Source organism: Equus asinus, chromosome 4, assembly GCF_041296235.1.
Source record: "Equus asinus isolate D_3611 breed Donkey chromosome 4, EquAss-T2T_v2, whole genome shotgun sequence".
Classification (NCBI taxonomy): domain Eukaryota; kingdom Metazoa; phylum Chordata; class Mammalia; order Perissodactyla; family Equidae; genus Equus; species Equus asinus.
Genome location: NC_091793.1, coordinates 53,535,424 through 53,555,954, shown reverse-complemented (window position 1 = coordinate 53,555,954; position 20,531 = coordinate 53,535,424). Strand labels below are relative to the sequence as shown.

Here is a 20,531-nt window from a genome sequence, read left to right as displayed (position 1 = left end):
TTCTGGTTATCTATAGCAGCCTACCACCCCACCCCAACAGTTAGTGGCTTAAAGCAGTATTTTTGTTCACAGACCTGCCATTTGGTCAGGACTCAAGAGGAATAGCTCCCTTTGCTCCACTGGGTGTCAGCTGGGTGGTCGAGAAGCTGGGGACTGGAGGACCCGAAGCCGCGCTCACATGGCCGATGGGCGAGACCTCAGCTGGGGTATGGCTGTAACACCTACATGTGACCTCCCCATGTCGTCAGGGTTTCCTCAAAACACAGCGGCCGAGTTCCAGGAGTGAGCATGCCAAGAGAAAGAGGCAGGCAAAAGCTGTGTTGTCTTTTCTAACCTATTCCTGTCCATCATATTCTGTTAGTTCAAAATGAGTCACCAAGGGGCCGGCCCAGTGGTTGAAACGTAGTGGTTAAGTTTGTGTGCTCCAGTTCAGTGGCCCAGGGGTCACACTTGGGAGTGCGGACCTACACACTGCTGGTCAAGCCACATTGTGGCAGCGTCCCACATAGAAAATAGAGGAAGATGGGCAGAGATAGTAGCTCAGGGACATTCTTCCTCAAGCAAAAAGAGGAAGGTTGGCAACAGATGTTAGCTCAGGGCCAATCTTCCTCACCAAAAAAAAAAAAAAAAGTCACCAAGGTTGACCTTTATTCAAAGGGAGGGGAATTACTCTTTTGATGGGACTGTCAAAGAACTTGTAGGCATGTTTTAAAACTACCACATATAGAATTAGAAGTTACTCCATAACTCTTCAATTCAACCTTTCTCCTTTATTGGTGAATAATTTCCCCAGCCTTCTTAACAAAAAGGCCCTCCCCTCTCCCACAATGGAAGCGGTATGCCTTACAGAATAGGTGAAGTGCTCAAGGCTGGGATGTCAGCAAGCATGACTTCTTTCACCTGGTATACCCTCGCTCAATCTTCCTAAGTTTCTGCTTATTTTTTTGATGTCATACATAACACACCCCCGTTAGCTTTTCAAAATAAGCAATATAGTATGTTGAAACAGGCTTTGTAAAAGATGGTTTGTTCACAGATCGATACACATGACAGGCCAATTTCACACCCTACCCCTGAAAAATAAAGGGTTGGATGAGTCTTTGGTAAAGAACTAGAAGTTTCTAGGACAATAAAGCAGATACTCCTTATCGTCTAGTGCTCCTTTTCTCCCTGAGCCCACTGAATGTGCCAGGACAGCGCAACGTTCTTTGCTACTGATATAGAAGTGAGATGTGAGAAAAGCAGCCGTTTCCAGATTTAGTAAATCACCGCCTATCAGATTAGAGTGGAGAGTCTAAAAAAGTCACATTCAGCCTCACGTTCCGCCGTGGTCTGTAGGTGGCTGTTGGTAATGATCTGTAGGTACAGAGAAAGGAATTTTTAAGCGCTTGGGTTTACGGTGTGCCCACCCTGGGTCAGTGTGCCTTTCTGATGAGCTTGTTGAAACGGCTTCTGGGACCCTGCCCCTAGAGACTCTGCTTCAGTGGGGCTGAGTGGAGCCCAGGAATCTGCCTTTTAATGCTCCCAGGTGCTTGTAATGCACGTTGTCTAGGAGCTATGCTTTAGGAAACTGCTCCCAAAGGGAGACAAGTAACCACCAAGCGAGAGGAGCAGGCAGGAGACACGGCCCTGCTGAACGCCAGCTCTGGGAGCCTGAACGCTGCGGCATGCGGCCCGCACTCTCGAGTCACACTTGCCAGTTTAAAGAGAGAGATCTTTTCCAACAGCTATACCGCAAACGTGAACCTAGTGTGCCAACTGTGCAACGGGGTACACTCTATCTAGTAACATGCAGGTAACTGAAAGACAGTGAACACCCCAGTCAAGCTGCAGTTTTATTTAAAATGTAAAAGAAATGGTTCTCGAAAATGCTGATGAATAAAGCAGAAGGATACAGTGCTCTTCCTACGCGTCAGCCAGCCTGTCCCAGGACAGGGCGAGACACAGTACTTCAGTGCCCGCAGAGGTTCACAGTAGTTTAGTGCTGGGTTATCTGTGCCTAGAGACGTAGAGATCCTCTGTGTGGGACCCGGCTCTGGGGTCACACCTTTACTGAGCGTGAACAAGGGCTCCTGCTCCCTGGCCGTAGCCGAATCCCTTGGGCCCGAAGTTCTTTGCATAGCATCCTACAAAAGAAAAGGGAGAGTGAGTACCAGTCCATTAAGCTTTGCTAGCATTGCTTAAGACCCACACATCAGACCCCATAACGTAAAAAACTGTTGGCTATGCCCAAAAAAGTTCGCCTTGCATAAGATGTGCCAGGTAGCAAATATCTTACAGCTGCCAGGGCCAAGTGAGGCATCCTGGTTCCACAGTGGGTAGTCTCGGTCCCACTGCATGCCCGGCATAGAAGGCAGGCCGGCAAATTACATATTTGTCTACTACCTTCTCTACTCGTACATAGAAAGCACATCCTCACAGGCTTTGCTTAAAACATGAAGTTGAAAGAAGACTGTGGTGAGGTTTTCCGTTTGCTTTTATTTGCAGGGGAGTTTTAAATGATCAGGAACTTAATTGTATCATTTAAAATTGTTCTGTGCTTCCGTCATCTGAAAGCATCTCTAGATCTTTTCTTTTCAAATAGCCAGAGACACTATCCCCCTCTTTCCCCCATCCGCAGAGTACTCTTTTGTTCTAACCAATAGCCCAGTGTGGGCTATTCACATGGATAGCGATAACTGAAATTAATTTTACCTTTACAATAGATTTCACCTTCTTTCTCAGTCAGAGTTGTTGATTCAAGACTCTTCCCACACTTGGCACATCGGAAGCAGTTTTTGTGCCAGGGCTGGAACGGACAGAAGAGTAAGGTTGAGAGGCCGGTTTCCTGGAGCACAATTTAGATGCTGATGCTGATGCCGATGCTGATGCTGATGCTGTGGCAGGAAGGGGCTCAGAAAGATCCACCCAAAGCAAGCGCCTGGGTGCCATGGTCCAAAGCCCACTAGCAGGCTGGAACTGGACCTGTCCAGTGTCTACATTCTTGGTCAGCCACAAAACGGCTCGGTTCGGACTTCCTTCATGGAAGACAAGGGCTGGGAGCTGTGCCTGAGGGCGTTTCCCTGGGTGCAGTCTCGGACCTGGCCGCAGGCCTGTGCGCCCCTTTGAAGCCTGAGAACACTGCAGCTCAAGAGGTGATGTGCTTATGTAACATTTCCAAATCCACACACCGCATTAGCATCAGGGGTCCTGACTCTGGTTCGCTGCTTTTCTTCATTACACTGAATAAAACTGCAGGGTCCCAATTTGTTAACAGTCCGGCCTTTTTAGTTAAGAACCTTCGGGAGCACCCCCCGTGAAAACAAGTTTCTTTTAAACATAGATGTGATCTGTCAAATAAGGGCATCACCTCAAAAAATTAATGATTCAGATGGAAATTTGATTTAAAAAAGTTTAATCCAAGGCATTATTTATCAGACCGGGTGCCTGTGTGGGATGTGGCGGGTTCAGGGGAGGAGAAAGGGCGTGGAGAGTAGTCTTTCACTGTCATTAAATCAAAACGGCACCGTACCTTTCCAGCTCCAATGATCTTCTCGGCAGCATACACGCAATCGCCACACCTGGAGCACTTCTCAGCGCCTCCGTATTTCTGAGCAAATTTAGAAGTGTTTGGATTTGTTGTAGGCCTGTGAGGTTGAACACTTGTGGAAAGGGGGAAAATATTAGGCAAGATTCTCCAAAGGGCCCGTCTAAGTCCACAAGGCAGCACGAGTCTCAGGTGCTGGTCAGTTATTACTTGAACCTATTTATGGGCTCATTATTAGTACAGACAGACAGACAAGGCCCCAGACTTAACACTTCTGTCCCCGAGTGTAAACTCATCGAAATTCACCTGCTCCCCAGTGCTAGCCTCTGCACTCAACAATTATTCTGTGCTTTATAAAAACCTACCGTAGCACGTATTTTTACCCCAGACTCATATATTAGTACCACTAGAATTGCATCTAGCCTTTCATGTCACGTAAGATTGAAAAATCATTAACTTAGCAGTTAAGTTTCTGCAAATGGGTCCTATAAGTAAGTAGTCTATAAGTAAGAAAGTTAAGTATGTTTTACAGATACTTAATTTCTTAGTATGTCTCAAATAGGGGAAACTGAAAAATTATTTTCTGCACGGAATATTTTAGAAAATCTGCCTATTCCTATGTGATCTATTTTTACTTTTTCTCTGGGTAGAGTGGTATTTTTGTCATTATTTACAGGTCACCCGGTAATCCATATTTTCCTTGCTCTAATTTTTTCCAGTCAAGATGCAGGCGCACCTACTATGCAGAACACCATTCTGGGCTTTGGGAAGATTTAGAGACCCTTCTAGAACCTTGTAAGTTTGTAGAGCAGCTAAGATCTAACCAGTGGGCAAGCAGAAGGTGGTGCCCAGGTCAGTTCTCCTATGGGAACAAACGTTTTCTAAGTTCCATTTTATGAAGTTACACACACACTTAAAATAAAATGTTAATTAGAAATACTGCCGTTTCATAAAACAGTTTCTTCAAACTCTCCAATCGTGTCTTCAGTATCTTCATCTCCACTTTAGCCACTTTTGGGTCATTTAACAGTCTTCTGTGCCTCCACCCAAGCTATTTAATACAAGGCATTTCATGAACCGTGTTTGGGGTTGGCCACTGGAAATTTTATTCTAAGCAACAAATACCAATTCAAGTACTAATTCACAGTATTGGTTTTTCTGTTCCTAATGTAGCATATTACAAATCATCTCCACAACCTACTGTATGTGCCTACTTCCAAAAGTGATTTTAAACGCTGTTCAGAAGGATAGCCAATACTTGCATTTATGAGTTTCCCGAGAAAAATTTCCACATCTGCCGATCATGTTAACAAGAACCTCACAGAGATTCTCTTTCCCCTGCATTCTCACAACGTTGTAGGCTATCGCTACTGGTTACCTCGGATTACAGATAAAGAACTGGGGGCTTAGGTATTAGGTAACTGCCTGAGGGGCTAGAGGTTGCTGAATTGGTGAACAGTGCAGGCTGGCCTCAGTGGCAGTTCTGCCCGCTCTGCCGCCTCTCCAGGAGATCCTCGGGAAGACGTTTGGTCCCCAAAGCTGTTACAATTACCACATGCCACCAGCATGGCCCAGACCACAGGTGTCCCCGAGTGCAGTCTTTAAAAAAGGCGTCTTGGAAAAGGAAGTCCCTCTACCTGGTCCTGAAGGAAGGCAGCCTGTGGCCAGGCTAAGAAGAGGAAGAGTTCAAGGCACAGAGCGAGTCAGGCCAGCACAGAGGGCTCGCCAATGCCTAGAGAGGGTGGGCAAGCAGGAGGAAAGAGGTTTTATTCCCAGTGAAATCTTGGGAAACAAGAATGAGTTTTAATAACTCAGAAAAGGAGAGCAGAGCAAGAACAATGAACTCTAACAAAGACAAAGGGAAGCTGGGCTCCTGCAGGTGACGGCACGCACCAGGAGTGAGCTGGCCCTGTACAACTGCTGCAAGGCGCCAGGGCTTGGAACCAGGGGGGAAACCGAGGAACAGAGAGGTGGCCCCAGTGCCATGGAGAGAGGACAGGTTTGGGAGCCAAACGGACACAAGCTCCAATCCTGGCTCTGCTGCTTACCTGTGTGACCTGACCCTGAGTGTCCCATCTACATGATAGGGGCCAAGTATCTGAACTCTAACAGTTACTGTGAGGATCATCTACGATGAGCACAGACGGTCGGCAGACAGTAGGCACTCAATAATCATTATTTCAGGCATACCTTATGCATCATGTTTTAAGAGTGCAAGCTTTGGGGTTACACTAGGTTAAGTTCCAGGCTCTACAATTAACTAGCAGTACGATTTTAGGCAAATCACTGAATTCTCATTGTCTCAATCTGCTCTTGAGTAAGACGGGAAGCCCTGCCTTCAGGGTTGTTGCAAGCAGTCCACGAGTGAACACGTGTTATTAGTCCAGCCTGGCGTCCAGCCCACAGTAAGGACACCGTTAATGGTCTTATCCAATGGCCATCTTCTTGGGGTATTACACCAATTTCGACATCTTCAATATAAAATGGATGTGAAAAATGTGAGTTCACGTGGGGGAATTACTGGGCCAAAAATAGGGATTAAGAGGAAATTCCAAATGAAGAAATTACATAGCCTGAGCCTGAAATACTAAGAGAAGTTTAGCAAACTTAGCACTTTGCTACTGAAAGCTTTAAAGTTTAACACTAATCTTTCAAAGAATCAAAAACAGAAAATCATTTCAATTTTTAAGTTATAGAAAAGCAATTTCTTGATGAGGAAATAGTCTTACGCGGAAGGAGTGACAGGAATTTTCATTGACTGCTCAATTGCTCATGAGACACGCATCTCGTGACTCAGATGCCACACTGCTCTATCCTTTGAGCTCCTGGCGTCTGGTCCCCAAGGTGCTGTGAAATGAAGTAAATTCAGACCTCTTTTGGGAACATCATGACCCCCTGACACACCTTAGAATGCTCTAAAAGCAGGATTAGGAACCACTGGAAAAGTCAGTAAGAACTGTGTCAGGTCCAAAACTCAGTATTTCGAGCTTAAAGAATAGTCACTAATTTACACTAGAAAATTAGTCATTTACTTAATTTAAGCTATAAATCCGGAAACTCCCAGATCCCTGTTCCCCAAGCACATGAATTGTTATAACTCATTTCTAGGGTGACACAGTGCTCACTCACCTCTCTGGCTTGATGCCCAGCCTCTCGCCACGGTCCATGTTGAGCGTGCCCGCGCCCTGGCCGTACCCATAGCCTTTGGGCCCATACTTCTTCCCGTAGCAGGATTTGCAGTAGATCTCTTCATCATGAATTGCCACTGTGGTGCTATCTAAATTTTTCCTGCAAACCACTGAGGGGGGAAAAGCTAGACTTTAAAAGTGTGTCAAAGATGCCTTTTTCCTTAGAACAATGGCAGCGCTGACACATGGTCCACAAGTGGTAAAGGCACAGGCTCGCTAACATTCCTTGTTTATTCTGAGGCTTCCCAATAGCCAGGGGACAGCATCTGGAGGCTCAGCCACACTGGATGGCGATTTGCCTTCCTCTATGGATATGACAGTTGTTTCAGAAATATCTCGGAACGTTAACATCCTGAAGCCTCACACATTGAATATGGGTTGCCTCTCGGGCAGGAGGGAGCCAATTTCAGAGATGGCAATAATGACATGTATAAAAGGAACACTGTGCTCCCAACCCTCAACACCACCTTTTCAGCATCTTCATCCAAGGACTGTTGGATCACAACCTAAGACAGAGCAAAGGGAGCCGAGTGCACCTTGGGGCAGCTGCCTCTTTAGACCCTCGTGCCCAGAAAGGACCCCCTGGGACAAAAACAGTTTGCAATCCAGAAGTTGAGGTTGCATCACTAGTCTAGAAGGGAAACAGCATTTCTCTCATCTCGGCCCGCTTCCCCCGCAGCGCTGAGTGCGCTGGAAAACGGCAAGCGCTTTACAGTCTGCATGTGTTTCCTCTTCCGTCCCAAAGGAGAACACATTCATTCTTGATGGAGTTCTTGCCCCATTTCCACGTATCCCACTTCATAAAACTGCCAGATGTCCTCATGTTCTATCCAGACATTATTTCACTGTATAAAACTTCAATTAAGCTTGAGAAAAAAAGAAATTATGAGGGAGCTCACTGGTAGCACAGTGGGGCAGCTGGAAATCCAAGATGAGTGTAGTAGAAAAGGAGATTCTCCCCCTTATTCAAAAGGGGAGAAACAAAAGGAGGAAGGACAGACAGAAGGACAGGGAAAGGCTAGCCGGCTGGTTTAAAGGAGGGGGAGGTGACGAAGTTTGTATTGTCTGGGGGAATAGAATGCTGCTGAGGCTCAGAATGACGCATCTACTTCAGACAGCTACCCTAAAACCACACGCTGAGGAAGAACAAACACCCTTAGCAGGCAGAATAAATATATATAAATATAAAAAGCTTTGAAAAACACATAAGTACTAAGCAAAGCAAGTTTAAGTATATGAAAATGTTCCTCTCGCCACTCTCGCCCCCGCGTCCTCGGCCTCCTCCGCAGTCAAAGTCGTCTAGGCCTGGAGACCCCTCAGAACCACTTCCTTACAAGGCTTTAGTGCGCAGAGACAGACCTTAGGAGGAGCCCGACGTTTAGTAAACACTAACTTTTGGTCTAGCCATCATGGCTTCACCCAGATGAAACTCACAACAGTTTCTAAAGTATTTGCCTTTCCTCTTTGTTCACGTACTCTTTTGGTTAGAAACCTGCCAGAAAAATACATTCCTTAAGGGAAAAAAAGGAACTTCTAAGAGAAGAAATGGTTAAGGCAAATCTGCGAAGTGGCGGCGAGTCTGGAGGCACACAGCAAACACGCATCTGCTGTCTTTCTGCTCTCTGTAACTGACCTTCTGTGGCCTGCTCCTGGTTGTCCGTGAAGCAGTGATGCTGCAGGCAAGCCCTGACCCCTTGAAGACTGGTGCCGGGAGGGAAAACGACAACTACAATTTGAGAGACAAGTTTTTCCTGAAGATTATTTCTTAGTGTGACGTGATTTATGTTTTATTAGATGCAGTTTCTAACAGTAATTTTCACTGTACGGTACTATAGATACAGCAAGTGTCTGCACATACAGGTGAGTTCCTCATCTGACAGATCCTGCACGAAAGAAAATTTTGTCATTTGAATCAGGTGATTAATGAAGAGCTTTCTGAAGCAGCTACTCTCCTGTTTTAAAACTGAAGACTTTGGGGCCGTCCTGTGGCCGAGCGGTTAAGTTTGTGCGCTCTGCTTTGGCGACCCAGAGTTTCACCGGCTTGGATCCTGGGCATGGACATGGCACCACTCATCAGGCCATGTTGAGGCGGCGTCCCACATGCCACAACCAGAGGCACTCACAACTAGAATATGCAACTATGTACTGAGGGGCTTTGGGGAGAAGAGGAAGAAAAAAAAAGATTGGCGACAGATGTTAGGGCCAATCTTTAAAAAAAAAAAAAATTTTAAAAAAACAACAAAAACTGAACACTTCGTTGTCACAGAGGGAATGGGCAGAGCGACAGTTCATCTCTTGTTCTGTTTCTCTTGTTATCAGGCACTCTGTCTTTTGAGCATATGGGCACGTGCTGTTTTATGTCCTACTTCCTGTCTATATCAGACACTCTGATCATTTCCCATCTATAAACAAAGTAATTCCCAACTTGCTCTATGAGATTTTTATATCCTAAGTTCCTTTCCCTCCAATTTAGGATATCAATAACCAGAAATAACTCTGATTATTCACCACCAGAGAAGACAATTTGAGCCTCTAGAGAAGATGAGCTTCCAGACATCTGAATTTCAACTAACAGTGTGGTAAGAAACAGCAAGTAGATGTCAGAGAAGGAGCCCAGCCAGAAAGCAAGCTGGGGCGAGGAGGGGCCATCCAATCAGAAGCCGCAGCCAGGCCCACAGGACACGCCAGAAACTGCAGGTGCCAGGCTGTGAACGACCCAAGCTCTGAGTGAAGCGGGGACGGAGGTGAGAAGAAGTCAGTGCAGGAAAGGCCCAGTGGAGGCTGAGAGCTCTGGGGACACTGGAAGGCCAGGTGTCCCGGTCACCCCTGCTGCCCTGGCTGCTGGGCTGAGCATTTACAATGTCTAGGGGGACAGACAGGCAAAAACCACTTGTGCTTCTAAAATAATCTTTGTTAACAACACCACAGCTTTTCCCTTCAAGAAGTGAACCGAAGCTTCTCAGCATCAATTCCGGGAGGTACTTACTGCACAGAAAGCAGCAGCGGTGGAAGCTTCGCCCATCACACTGCACCTCCTCCGCGTGGTACACGGTCCGTCCGCAGGCCCCACACTTGTTTCCACCTCCCCACACGGGCATCCTGAAGGAACAAAGACTTCGTCAGACTGTCCCGCACCGCATGAGGTGTCTTACAGATGCCCCAGAGGCTGTTTAAACCCAGGGGCAGCTGCAGACTGTGTTTACGAACCGCTCTAACCACATCTGGAAAAGGCCTGCCCTCCTCCAAAATAATCTCCTCTCATCTCCCAAATTACAGCTCTTTCATTAGGAAACTCTGGCTTGTCATAGGCGAGCTTTTTTCCCCTACAAGACAAAGGACCTGCATTCACTAGAACGTACAGGTCACCAGGCACAGAACTAACTCTGCCACTGGAACCCCTGGGCATGAAGAAAGGAGCACACTGCCCCCACTAACATCTTAACGCGTGCTATCTACACTCAGCGAGGAACTGACATGGCGTGGGGGCGTTTATTACACGTTAATTCATCGTGCCACCACCAAATTCTTAATGCTGAACACGTACAAGCTATGACTGGCTATCTAGGGAGGAAGACACTGTCGTTCTGCCCTGTAAGAGCCGGCTTTATATTTGTCGGCTGCAGTTAGGCAGGCTTACAGCCCGAGCAGTTGTGTCTGTGACTCGTACAGCTGTCACCACAGCAAACAGCCATCCAGGTGGGGGTGACCGCAGTTTCTGTGCTCCACTAGTCCCAAAGTCCCCTAGTCCGGCTGACAGTGGCTTTCCTTCTTTGACGGGCCTGTCAGTCCACACAGAACATGCTACCAAGAACCCGTGCTGGCGAAGTGCAGTGCCGCTGAGTATGTCAGAATAACCTCTGGGCAACGGGCCTGCGGCGGTGGGGGGCCCGAGTGTCAGTGCCAGGCTCTCGTGCTGTGACGTGCGGCTGACATGTTCTAATCCCCCTTCTCACGAATGCGTCTGCAGGGACCCAGTTTACAATGCCTGCTTCCGAATGGCCAACACACCCAAAGGCCTCGGCCAGGACAGAAAGTTGCCCTGCAAGGACAGCATGTCATGTCTGCCTGGTGTCTAAAAGCACAGAGAAAGTGTGCCTTTCTGCCCACCTTATTTTCACTCTTCCCTTCGGCAAGTGGCGCCTGCAGCCCTGGCCTGTCAGTCTCCTGGCACGAGCCACATGCCTCTCTAGGGGACAGCCAGTTCTCCAGAAAGCTGAGACCTCCTCACTAACTCAAACCTGAAGAATCCACAATCCTTAAACTAAAAAGGGGGCTGTAAATTCTCACCCTACACCAGGAAGATGATCCAGAACCCAACCATTTCCTAACACTGAGATGAGGCCTCTCCAAATGATGGATTTACAGAATTAGTCATTGTGTTGGGCATCTCTCTGCACAGGGCATTCTCGCCCCCTTCTGGTAATAGTTTCCCCGGATTTCCTTCCAGGAAAGTGACCATCTTTCTTCGTCCATGTGGTTCAGCAATGTACTTAACAACATGTGGTCTCTTGGTGATGGTCCCAAATCCAGATGAAATTCAGGTAAGCATCCAGAAACTTTAATACAATTTTATGCCACAACAATCAAGAGCGTGATCAGCGGGCTCATTTTGTTGAACACAGCTGAGTTAGAGAATGTCTGTACTTGGAAATTAAAACAAAAATAAGAAGTAGTTTGAGAAACACTAGTTTAGACAGTACTGACACTACCCCCAACTCCAGGGCTGGGCATGTGACTCATCGTGGCACTGAGATCCCTGTGTTCCCCTCCTGCCATAGTGACTGCTAAGGAACGGGCTCATGACCCGGGGCTTTGGTCAGAACTGTGCGAAAGTGGGGCTGGAGTTGCCAGCGGCTGTGAGCAAAGAACCTAAGCATGAAGCCAGCACAGAGGAAACCGGGGATGGAGAGACTAGGTTCAGACGCTGTTCAGCCGTGCCTCGTCTGATCGTGTACTCCTCTCTTATGTGAGCCAGTGAATTCCCTTTGTAAGTCATCTGGAGATGGAGCTCCTGTTCCTCGAAACAACAACAAACACACACAAAGAGACCTGGCTGGTACGACCAGTTGTCACTGACTTGTCAGTCTCAACTTGCAAAACGTCCACTTCCATTATTCAGGCAGGAACAGACTAATTCAAGGGTCCAGAAGTGCTACCAGGCCACGGTGAGGGCACCCATATGGACCGATATCCAGCGACAACGGAATACCTCTGCGCGCTCCCCTTCAGCAGTTGCATGAACCTCTCATTCCCTTCCCTGGAGACCAGCGCTCCCGTGTTTAAATCAACGGTGAACCTTCAGCCTGACGGTGAAACCTGACACAGTCTTGACCCCAGCAGCCTGCACTGGCTTGGGTTTGGAGTGCAATTAGTGGTACTGATTTTGCCCCATGGCTCCAAAGTTACGCATGTTCTGGAATGCTCACGGACGCCACAGACATCTGCCGGAAGGACCCTCGTGATTACTGAGGAAACCAAGACCCAGATCCAGGACTGCAGGTAAAGACATGACAACTACTTAAAATTGGATCCCCAGCGTCAGTAGCCCAGCTGCCTTTTACAGTATGTTGTTACTGCTGCAGCATTTCTCATATTAGACAGTGTACTGTTTAACATCCGTCTGGCATCTTAGTTTTCACACATACTGACTTTGCAGCAATCACCAACAGGGAGCCAGATTTCCATCAAGGCTGATGCTATCCTGGGTTGTTTCTGAATTACATTTAAAAATAAATTTTTAAAAACGAACTCATCATTTTATGTTATTCTCTATTAAAGAGCAGCGTGGACTTTTAAAAAGGGGAGAATATCTTCCGTTGCTTCATCAAGGTTACTTAAATTCACTTCTCGTGAGTCAAGTTTAACTTCTATTGTATATGCCACACCAGCCAAATGTGAATGTGTTCTCTTTTCAGGAAATACCTATCAAAGTTCTACAGCATTCAGCTTCTTACTATGTTATGAGCTTCCTCCCCTTGAGGGTGGGGACCACATCTCTGTATTCCTCACACCATGTATCAGAGGACTTGGCATATATCAAAATATTTAATTTTTATTGTTTTAAAGAATCTTTCCATTTTCAACTTGTTTGTACAATTCCCAATTCAATCTTATGCTTATCAAGACAAGGCACTGTCCTACTTCTCTGTCACTTTTTTTTGGATTTTAAGTAAAATTTCCAAGTCATTAACTTTTTATTTCCATCCAGTTTAAACGCTTTCCTATGAATTTCTGAATAATTCTCTCTGTGGTCCAGGCAAATAGTATAAATAGAAAAAGCATCCTCTGAAAGCTTCAGCTGCATTTGTTTTATTTTTTAAGCTGAATAGTAGGTATCTGTGTGTTTCTTATATTATTTCCTATTCTGTACATCTGAAAAGGGAGAGAGGGAAGGAGGGAGGGAGGAAGGGAGGGAGGGAAGGAAGGAGGGAGGGAGGAGAGGAAGGAGGGAGGGAGGGGAGGAAGGAGGGAGGGAGGAGAGGAAGGAGGGAGGGAGGGGAGGAAGGAGGGGAGGAAGGAGGGAGGGAAGGGAGGGAGGAGGGAGGGAGGGGAGGGAGGAGGGAGGAAGGAAGATTGGTTTAGAGAGATCTGTGTTAACTTCACTATTCTAACGGTTGTACAACCCTGGGCTTAGTTTCCTCATCTGTGAAGTAGGGAAAGGCAGCTCTCGCCACATCACAGAGCTGTTGTGAACATAAAACAAGGTAAGCAGATGCCTTAGCAGACACCCAGGCACTGTTAGCTTGAAGACGGAGTGGGCATCGCACGCTGTCCATCCTGCTATCAGTACTCCAGGAGGAAAACCCACTTGGCCACAAACAGGGTAAAGAAAAAACTCAGCTGCTTAGTCACCATAAACCTCCTTTTTCTGGGACATTAAAACACACTGCAAGCAGAACAATAGTTCCACTTGTGAAGACTGTCTAAGAAATGAATTTCAAATGTCTACTTTTAGGGTGAAGCCCTGTGGACATTTCCCGAATTTTGCAGGAGGAAGGGTGAGGATCCCCGTTCCTGCCGCTCTTGGCATGGCCAAGCGTATAAAGAAAACCGAGGTTTCATTTTTCCTCCATGCCTCTGGCTGCATTGCTCCCACAGCTGACATTAATCACAGCACACTGGATCTGCATGGAGCAGTCCGGGCTGCGTGCCTTTCCCGATCCCATGCCTTAATTTACAAAATGTAAGAGGAGAAATAAAATCCCACTTTACACACATCTCACAAAAGAGGCCAAACACAGGTTCCTTCTGTTTCCTAGTCTTGTTCTTTAGTTTTCCATGTCTGAAAGAGTCTCAGCACTAAGATTTATCCACTGCATTAGATTAAAAAGCTTGCTTTACATCTGAACACCTATGTGCAATTTTTTTGCTGCTTCTCTCCAGTCTAAGACACCACCCAAAATTCATCAGACTTACCCCCAGAAGAAAATTACTGTCGTCTACACCTGAGTCACCTTCTGTGGTAACGTTACCTCATCCTCTAGATGCCCAGTGAGAGCAGTGGATGGCCACATGGCTCATTCTCACCACCTGGGCCGCACTGTCTGCTTTTAGAATCTACATGCCTTGAATCCGTGAGTTTCGTGTCTACACGTCGCCACTTGCAGTGTACGTTATTTGCTCGGATACCAAAGGTTTGGAGTGAATCCATCTATAAACCCAGATTCTAAATGCTTCCAGAAGCTTTGACAACTTATTGCTCCATACAGGGCTTTGTTCTTACTCTAGAACCTGGCTATAATCCAATTTCCTGAAAGGGGAGCGTTTATTATAAACTAGTTTCATCTTGAGCCACATCCAGAGGGGTCGCTTATTAAAAAATATGTAAGTTGGTAGCATTGTCTCCAATTACAGTAATTTTTAACAAGGCTGGAGTTTGAGAGCTGTAGTTAATTGGAAATTAAGCTTTACTCAATGTCCATTCTAAAATTTTTTCTTCTGCTACCCTGCTTATTCTACTTCCCTTATCTACCACTGAACCAAGGACAGACTCATCATGTCTTAGCAGTCAGCTGGTTTCATGTTCCAATTGGTTCTTCTATCTTCAAGCTGGCCTTTAAGACAGCTCAGCCCAAGGGTGAATTAAGAGCATAGATCATGGAGTTAGCACAGTCTCATTTCCTTCATATGCAGAATGAAGATAACAGTACCTTATAGAGTTATTAAGAGAATGAGACGAGAAAATGCTTATAGTAGGCGCTCAATTACTGGTAGCGCGTGTGTGTCTAAGACTGGCCTTGAGCTAACATCTGTTGCCAGTCTTCCTCTATTTTACGTGGGATGCCGTTAGAGCGTGGCTTGACAAGCAGTGCTAGGTCCACACCTGGGATCTGAACCTGCAAGCCACAGGAATGGAGCACACAAACTTAACATGCCCCTGGGCTGGCCCATGGTAGACTCTAACATCATGATTTTGCAGTGTTCAGTCTTTGTCATCAATGCTCCTCTTCTCCTGCCCGTCTCATATATCCATTTTTTCCTTATGCCCCTAATCCCTCCACATCAGGCCAGCTGACTCACCTCCCTCCCTCGTCCCGCTACCCCAACTTCATTTCTGAATCTCAAGCAGTTCTTCTTGGACAGGGGCAGCTAACAAACACTGTACGATGCTTTACTGTTTATGAAGCTCTCAGAGAAATGTATTCATTCAACATTTTACAAGCCATATCCTGGGCTGGGCTTATAGGAATTCCACTTTGGTGGTAGAAATATGTAAACAAACAAGAGCAATACAGTATAACCCATGACCTAGAGGCACGCAGAGAGGGCTCTGGGAAGTCTGCATCCTCTCCTTATACAGACAGGATGGCGAAATGGTATCATCTTGTAGATTCACTGATAGTGGGTTACTCAAACTATGTTGAAAACGATTCCGGAGTTCAGCTGAGGTTCTGCATTAAAGGTTATTTTGATTAATAATGTCTGCCATGGAAATTGCAGTGCGCGTGCCACCTATAAGACATTCCTGGTATAAGAGAAAGAGTGTGGAACTTAGAATCAGATAGGTCTAAGTCTGACAGGCAGTTACCAGATCTGTGGTGCTAACCTCTGCGCCTCCGTTTCCCCAGCTATAACTCGGAACTGGATGCACACTCGCTCATAGGGCAGTTGTAAGGATGTAATGAGGTAACTCTGTAAAGTACCTGGCAAAGAGCCTCACTCCACAAATGTTGGCTTTCTGTTCCTTCAGGAGCACTACTGGGCCTGACATTGGCTAGGAAAAGTTCAGTCGTTAGGTGACTTGCTGTCACTGACCTCCAAAGATGCAAAGCCAGGCTCAACCATTCATGTCTGACTCCAGAGCCACAAGCTAGCCCCAGAACTCCACAGCTGATTGAAGGGTTGAGGCCATTCAAATCACGCGAGAATTATCAATTCCTGAGTTACCTGCACATAGGAACACTTCCCCTGCCCAGCCTTCATCCATCCAACTAGCCCTTAGTAAGTGTCCAATGTGTGCCGATCTCACGCTCCAAGTGCTGCTTTCAACCGGAACAGCTCTTTACCACTCCTCTCCGCTAACCCCAGTCTGACCTCACAGAGAGACCTCCTTGCAGCCACTGGCTGTCCTGGGTTCACTGCAGCCACACCGTTAATTACTAATTCTGTACCCTGTTACCAGTGTCTTCAACTTGGAGCACAGCAAAATCCCTGCCAGATCTGGATACTACCTGCCAATCCCATGTTGTCATCAGAATCCAACTATGCTGTAAATTCGGTCACCCCGACTTTCAGCATCTGCCACAGCAATCCACAATCTGTGCAATCTACAAGACATTTATTCATTCAAACAGTTCAGCATTTATGTGATTTTTACATGGAGTCAGACCGAGATTTATATGCCAAGATTACTGTTTATTTGCCAAATGATCTTAGGGTGGATATTTAATCTGCTAGTTTTCTCATTTTAAAAATGGAAATAACTTATTTATATCATAAAGCTGTTCTGAGATTAAATAATATATGTAAAGCCCTTAGAATAGTGCCTGCCACATGATAAGTAACAGTGATTACAAACACTTTCATAAAGCTTACCAGATGCCTCACTTCTGTTAAGTAGCTTACTTCTATCACCTGATTTACTTCCTAGTAACAACGGAGGTGGGCATTATCATCATCCCCATTTTATGGGCAGGCAAGCTGAGGTAGAGAGCTATTAAGTGGATTATAACCAAAACCAAACAAAATTACCAGTTCAACTTAAAAATTAATACCAATAAAATTCAAATAAACTGTATTGAGCTTATTTGACTGATGTTTTGCTAAGACTAAACCACTGCTGACAACGCGAATGCAGTACTGACTCTGTGGCTCTGGCCCGGGTTCCTCTTACGCTGGGTGCTTCCTGTACTGGTGTGCTGCATAAGGAGCGGTTCACTCTGCTCTTCTGGAAGGACGCTGAAGCCACCAGGAAACCCTTCCCAGAGGGAACTGGGAAGTCATTTGGCCCTAATGTATTACATGGTATCTGTCCTCTTCTTCTTAGTGAAGGACAGTTAGTCGCACTGTTAGCATGAGATGGCAAACAACAAAGCAAGAAACCTGATACCCTCTGCAAGGATTCAGTGTGCCTCCTCCGTCGCCCACACCGAAACCTCAGGACTTGTGCCTGGCTCCTCCACAGTCCAGTCTGAGAAAACGCCGCTAAGTCAGGGTTCTTAACCCAAGGATTCCTTGAAATTCTGGGGATTGGTGAACTTGGTACCGTGTACTTTATGCACTTAACATTTTGAGCAGGGGTTCTGGGGCTTCACCAGACTGCCAGAAAGGTCCACAACACAGAAACAGTAAAGTATCACCATTCTACGTAATCAAGGCCCTCAGGGAGTCTGGGGACTCGCCACCCAACAGAACCCAAGGGAGCCCATGCAAATACCAGGCCAGGAACCACACAGCGCCTCGAGGAGCCGGTGCCAGTCAGCAGAGGGAACGCTGGCTTCCAGGCTCTGCCTCGCAGATGCCCTCCCTCGGGAGGCACGCTGCTCTGGAAGAGGCGCCCCAGTCGGCCGCATCCCCAGGTATTCCACCACCTGTAGCTCAGCGGCTAATGCCCAGGAATCTCTCCCAGGCTGGGCTGGCCTTTGTGCAACGATCAATGCGCCTTCAGCCAAGCCTGCCAGGTCTGCTATTACAGCCACTTCACAAGATGAAGTAACTGAGGCCAGAGGGTGCTGGAGCTGGGACGTGAATGTGGGTCTGCCCTCCTCTCCCACAGGGGGCTCACAAGCCCCAGCTCATCTGATTTACCTAATTTTTGACAGAGAAGGAAAATGAGAGGCCCAGACCTCCACAGCCGTTTAGCGGCAGCCTTGAGGCTGGACCCAGGCTTCTAAAGCTCCTCATTTACTGCTGCCCCCTCTACTCTATGCCAACATTCTTGCTGTTTTAGTATAAATTACAATTTCTTCAAACCCAAGTGATTTGGCAATTCATCAGGACAGATCTCCAGTGAGTACTGCTTTCAACACAGTAGTCAGCATATACCAGCATCAATCAACGTTTGTTGAATACCTTTGGAGGAATTCAGTAAAAAATTATGACGGAAGCCTTGGCTTAAATCTGCTAATGTATCTATTGTCTGTCCAATTAAATTCCCAATGGCCACAACTGCAACTTTACTCCGTCTTTCATTCAATTCACCAATATTGGCCCTGGTCCAGCCGTGCTCAAGGCACCCAAGCAAGCACCGTTTCACAGACTCACAGGACGCAGACACTGTCGCTACATAACTTCACTCTAAAGAAGCAAAGGACACTAGAACCCAGAGTAGAAAGAACCCGGAGACATACTGACAAAGTAGCAGCAGCAACAGCTTGAGAGTGATGATCAAGCGGAGTGGGGGAGACCAGAGATGACTTCATAAAATCGGTCCTAGTGTGGTACGCAGTTTTCAAATGACGTGAGATTCACCCTTTTAGAATCTACCACCCATCTCTTTCCTGAAAAATTTGAGTCAAATTATAGCCAGCTCTGTGGTTGTCCTACTCGAATTCTTGGCATTTTATAAGTAGAGCTTTAAAACAGGTTAATCAGAAAAGTTAAGAACTAAGACCATTTCTACTGCCCGAGTTAAAAAAAAATCAGTATTCAAAATAAAAAACATTGGGCCGGCTGTGGAGACTGGGTGAGTTCGCGCGCTCCGCTTCGGTGGCCCAGGGTTTCGCTGGTTTGGATCCCCGGCGTGGAGACGGCACTGCTTGGCAGGCCATGCGGAGGCGGGGTCCCACACAGCACAACCAGTAGGGCCCACAACTAGGATATACAGCTACGTACTGGAGAGCTTTGGGGAGAAGAAGGGGGGGTGGGGGGGAGAGAAGACTGGCAACAGTTGTTAGCTCAGGCGCCACTCTTAAAAAAAAAAAAAAAAGAAAAAGCATTTATAAAATGAAAACGTGCTTGGTGTGCAGACTGCAAATCAAACACGTTTAACATTTTGGGTAACCATTTAAGCAACAAACGTCCTGGCTTGGGTGGGGTGTCTATCCACTTAGAAAACCACTGTGCCCCTAGGGGCTGCCTGCGTGGAGCTTTGGAACCCAGGATATGATTTGCAGGACCTGTTGCAGAATTTCACAACCGAGCATTCTTGCTTTCCTGGTTGTACCTGAATTGTAGAAAGTTCCGGAAAAATCTGGGAGTGCTCAATCTGACGTTTCACCGCTGTTTCTTCAACATTTAAGGTTGAGTGCTTGGAGGGCAGAGACCAGCAAACAATGGGGGTGCCAGGAGCTCAGCACCGCAGCCGGGAAGGGTTCTGGACTGGGGGGCTGTCGAAGCCCCTACCGCACCCCCAGGGCTCCTAAGCAGCCCCCGGGGAGGTCGCCGCCAGCGCCGCCGCACTCGGAGCAGAGGAGCCCCCAGACTCGGATGCCGCCCCCGCCGGAGGAGGACGGCGCGGGCTGAGGGGCCCTCGGCTGCTGAACGGCGGGCGAGCGACGCCGCGACACTCTCGAGTCGCCTCCCTCCCGGGGAAACGGTGTGCTGGGCGCGCGCGGTCACTTCCCTGCCCCCGCGCGCGGGCTCCGGGGCGGCCGCGGGGAGCCGCGCAGGTGTGCGGAGGGTGGCTGGGGGCCACACGGGGACCGCGACAGGGATGTCAGAGGGGCTGGGGGGCGGCCTGCGGACCCTGAGAGCCCCCCTCGGGGTCAGCAGACACGCCCCCATCGCCGGTACTCACTCGAGTCGGAGCAGGACCACGCAGAGCGGGCGGAGAACGGAGGCCGAACCGGGGGGCGCGCGAGTCAGGACGCCGCGGCGGCGCGAGCGCTCACCTTTTAAAGACCCCCGGTGGGCGTGGCCTGCGGAGCCCCGCCCCGGCGTCCCGGCCGAGTCCCGGGCCGCTCCGCGGGGTCGGCGCGGCGGCCGCGGCTGGCTCGACCCGCCTCCGGCTGAGGCCGGCAGACAAAGGCCAGAGGCCCGCCTCTGCCCGCCGCGTCCCGCCGCCGGCACCTCCCACGTCCCGGCTCCGCTCCCGCCGCCGCCGCCCCTCGGCACGGGCCCGGCCGCTTCCAGGAGCGACCGGGAGCTGGGAACGCAGACCTGCTGCCCTGCCGACGGCCGGGCCGGGCCCCGGGGCGCTGCCGCCCCCTCCGGAGGGAGCAGCCCAAGGTGGAGGAGGCTCCAGCGCCGGGAAACTGGCCGGATCGGGGCGGGGGCTGGGGTGGGGGGGGTTCCAGCACCCTCCCCCTCGCCTCATCCTTTTAAGTAAACTCTACGTGATTGACTTCCCCAGTGGACAAGCACTCTCTCGGCCGATTTCCAGCTTCTGGGAATCCGCAACCTTCCTGTTCTTAAAGAGCAAAATTTCTCCTCTAGAC

General features: G+C 48.1%; 1 protein-coding gene across 3 annotated transcripts; it reads right to left on the bottom strand.

Moving 5' to 3' along the window:
- Nucleotides 1-1,822: 1,822 nt before the first annotated feature.
- Nucleotides 1,823-20,316, bottom strand: CSRP2 (cysteine and glycine rich protein 2). 3 transcript variants are annotated; one of them, XM_014841714.3, is made up of 6 exons: nt 19,986-20,316; nt 9,701-9,813; nt 6,656-6,824; nt 3,512-3,641; nt 2,695-2,788; nt 1,823-2,126 (listed from the first exon to the last, which is right to left on the bottom strand). In XM_014841714.3, the coding sequence occupies exons 2-6, from the start codon at nt 9,810-9,812 to the stop codon at nt 2,050-2,052; spliced, it is 582 nt and encodes a 193-aa protein (XP_014697200.1). In that variant the 5' UTR covers nt 9,813; nt 19,986-20,316; the 3' UTR covers nt 1,823-2,049. The 3 variants fall into 3 exon arrangements, with proteins under 3 accessions (XP_014697200.1, XP_014697191.1, XP_070363381.1); XM_014841705.3 differs by having other exon boundaries at nt 19,892-20,118; XM_070507280.1 differs by lacking the exon at nt 19,986-20,316 and adding an exon at nt 19,319-19,686.
- Between the last annotated feature and the right edge of the window lie 215 nt (nt 20,317-20,531).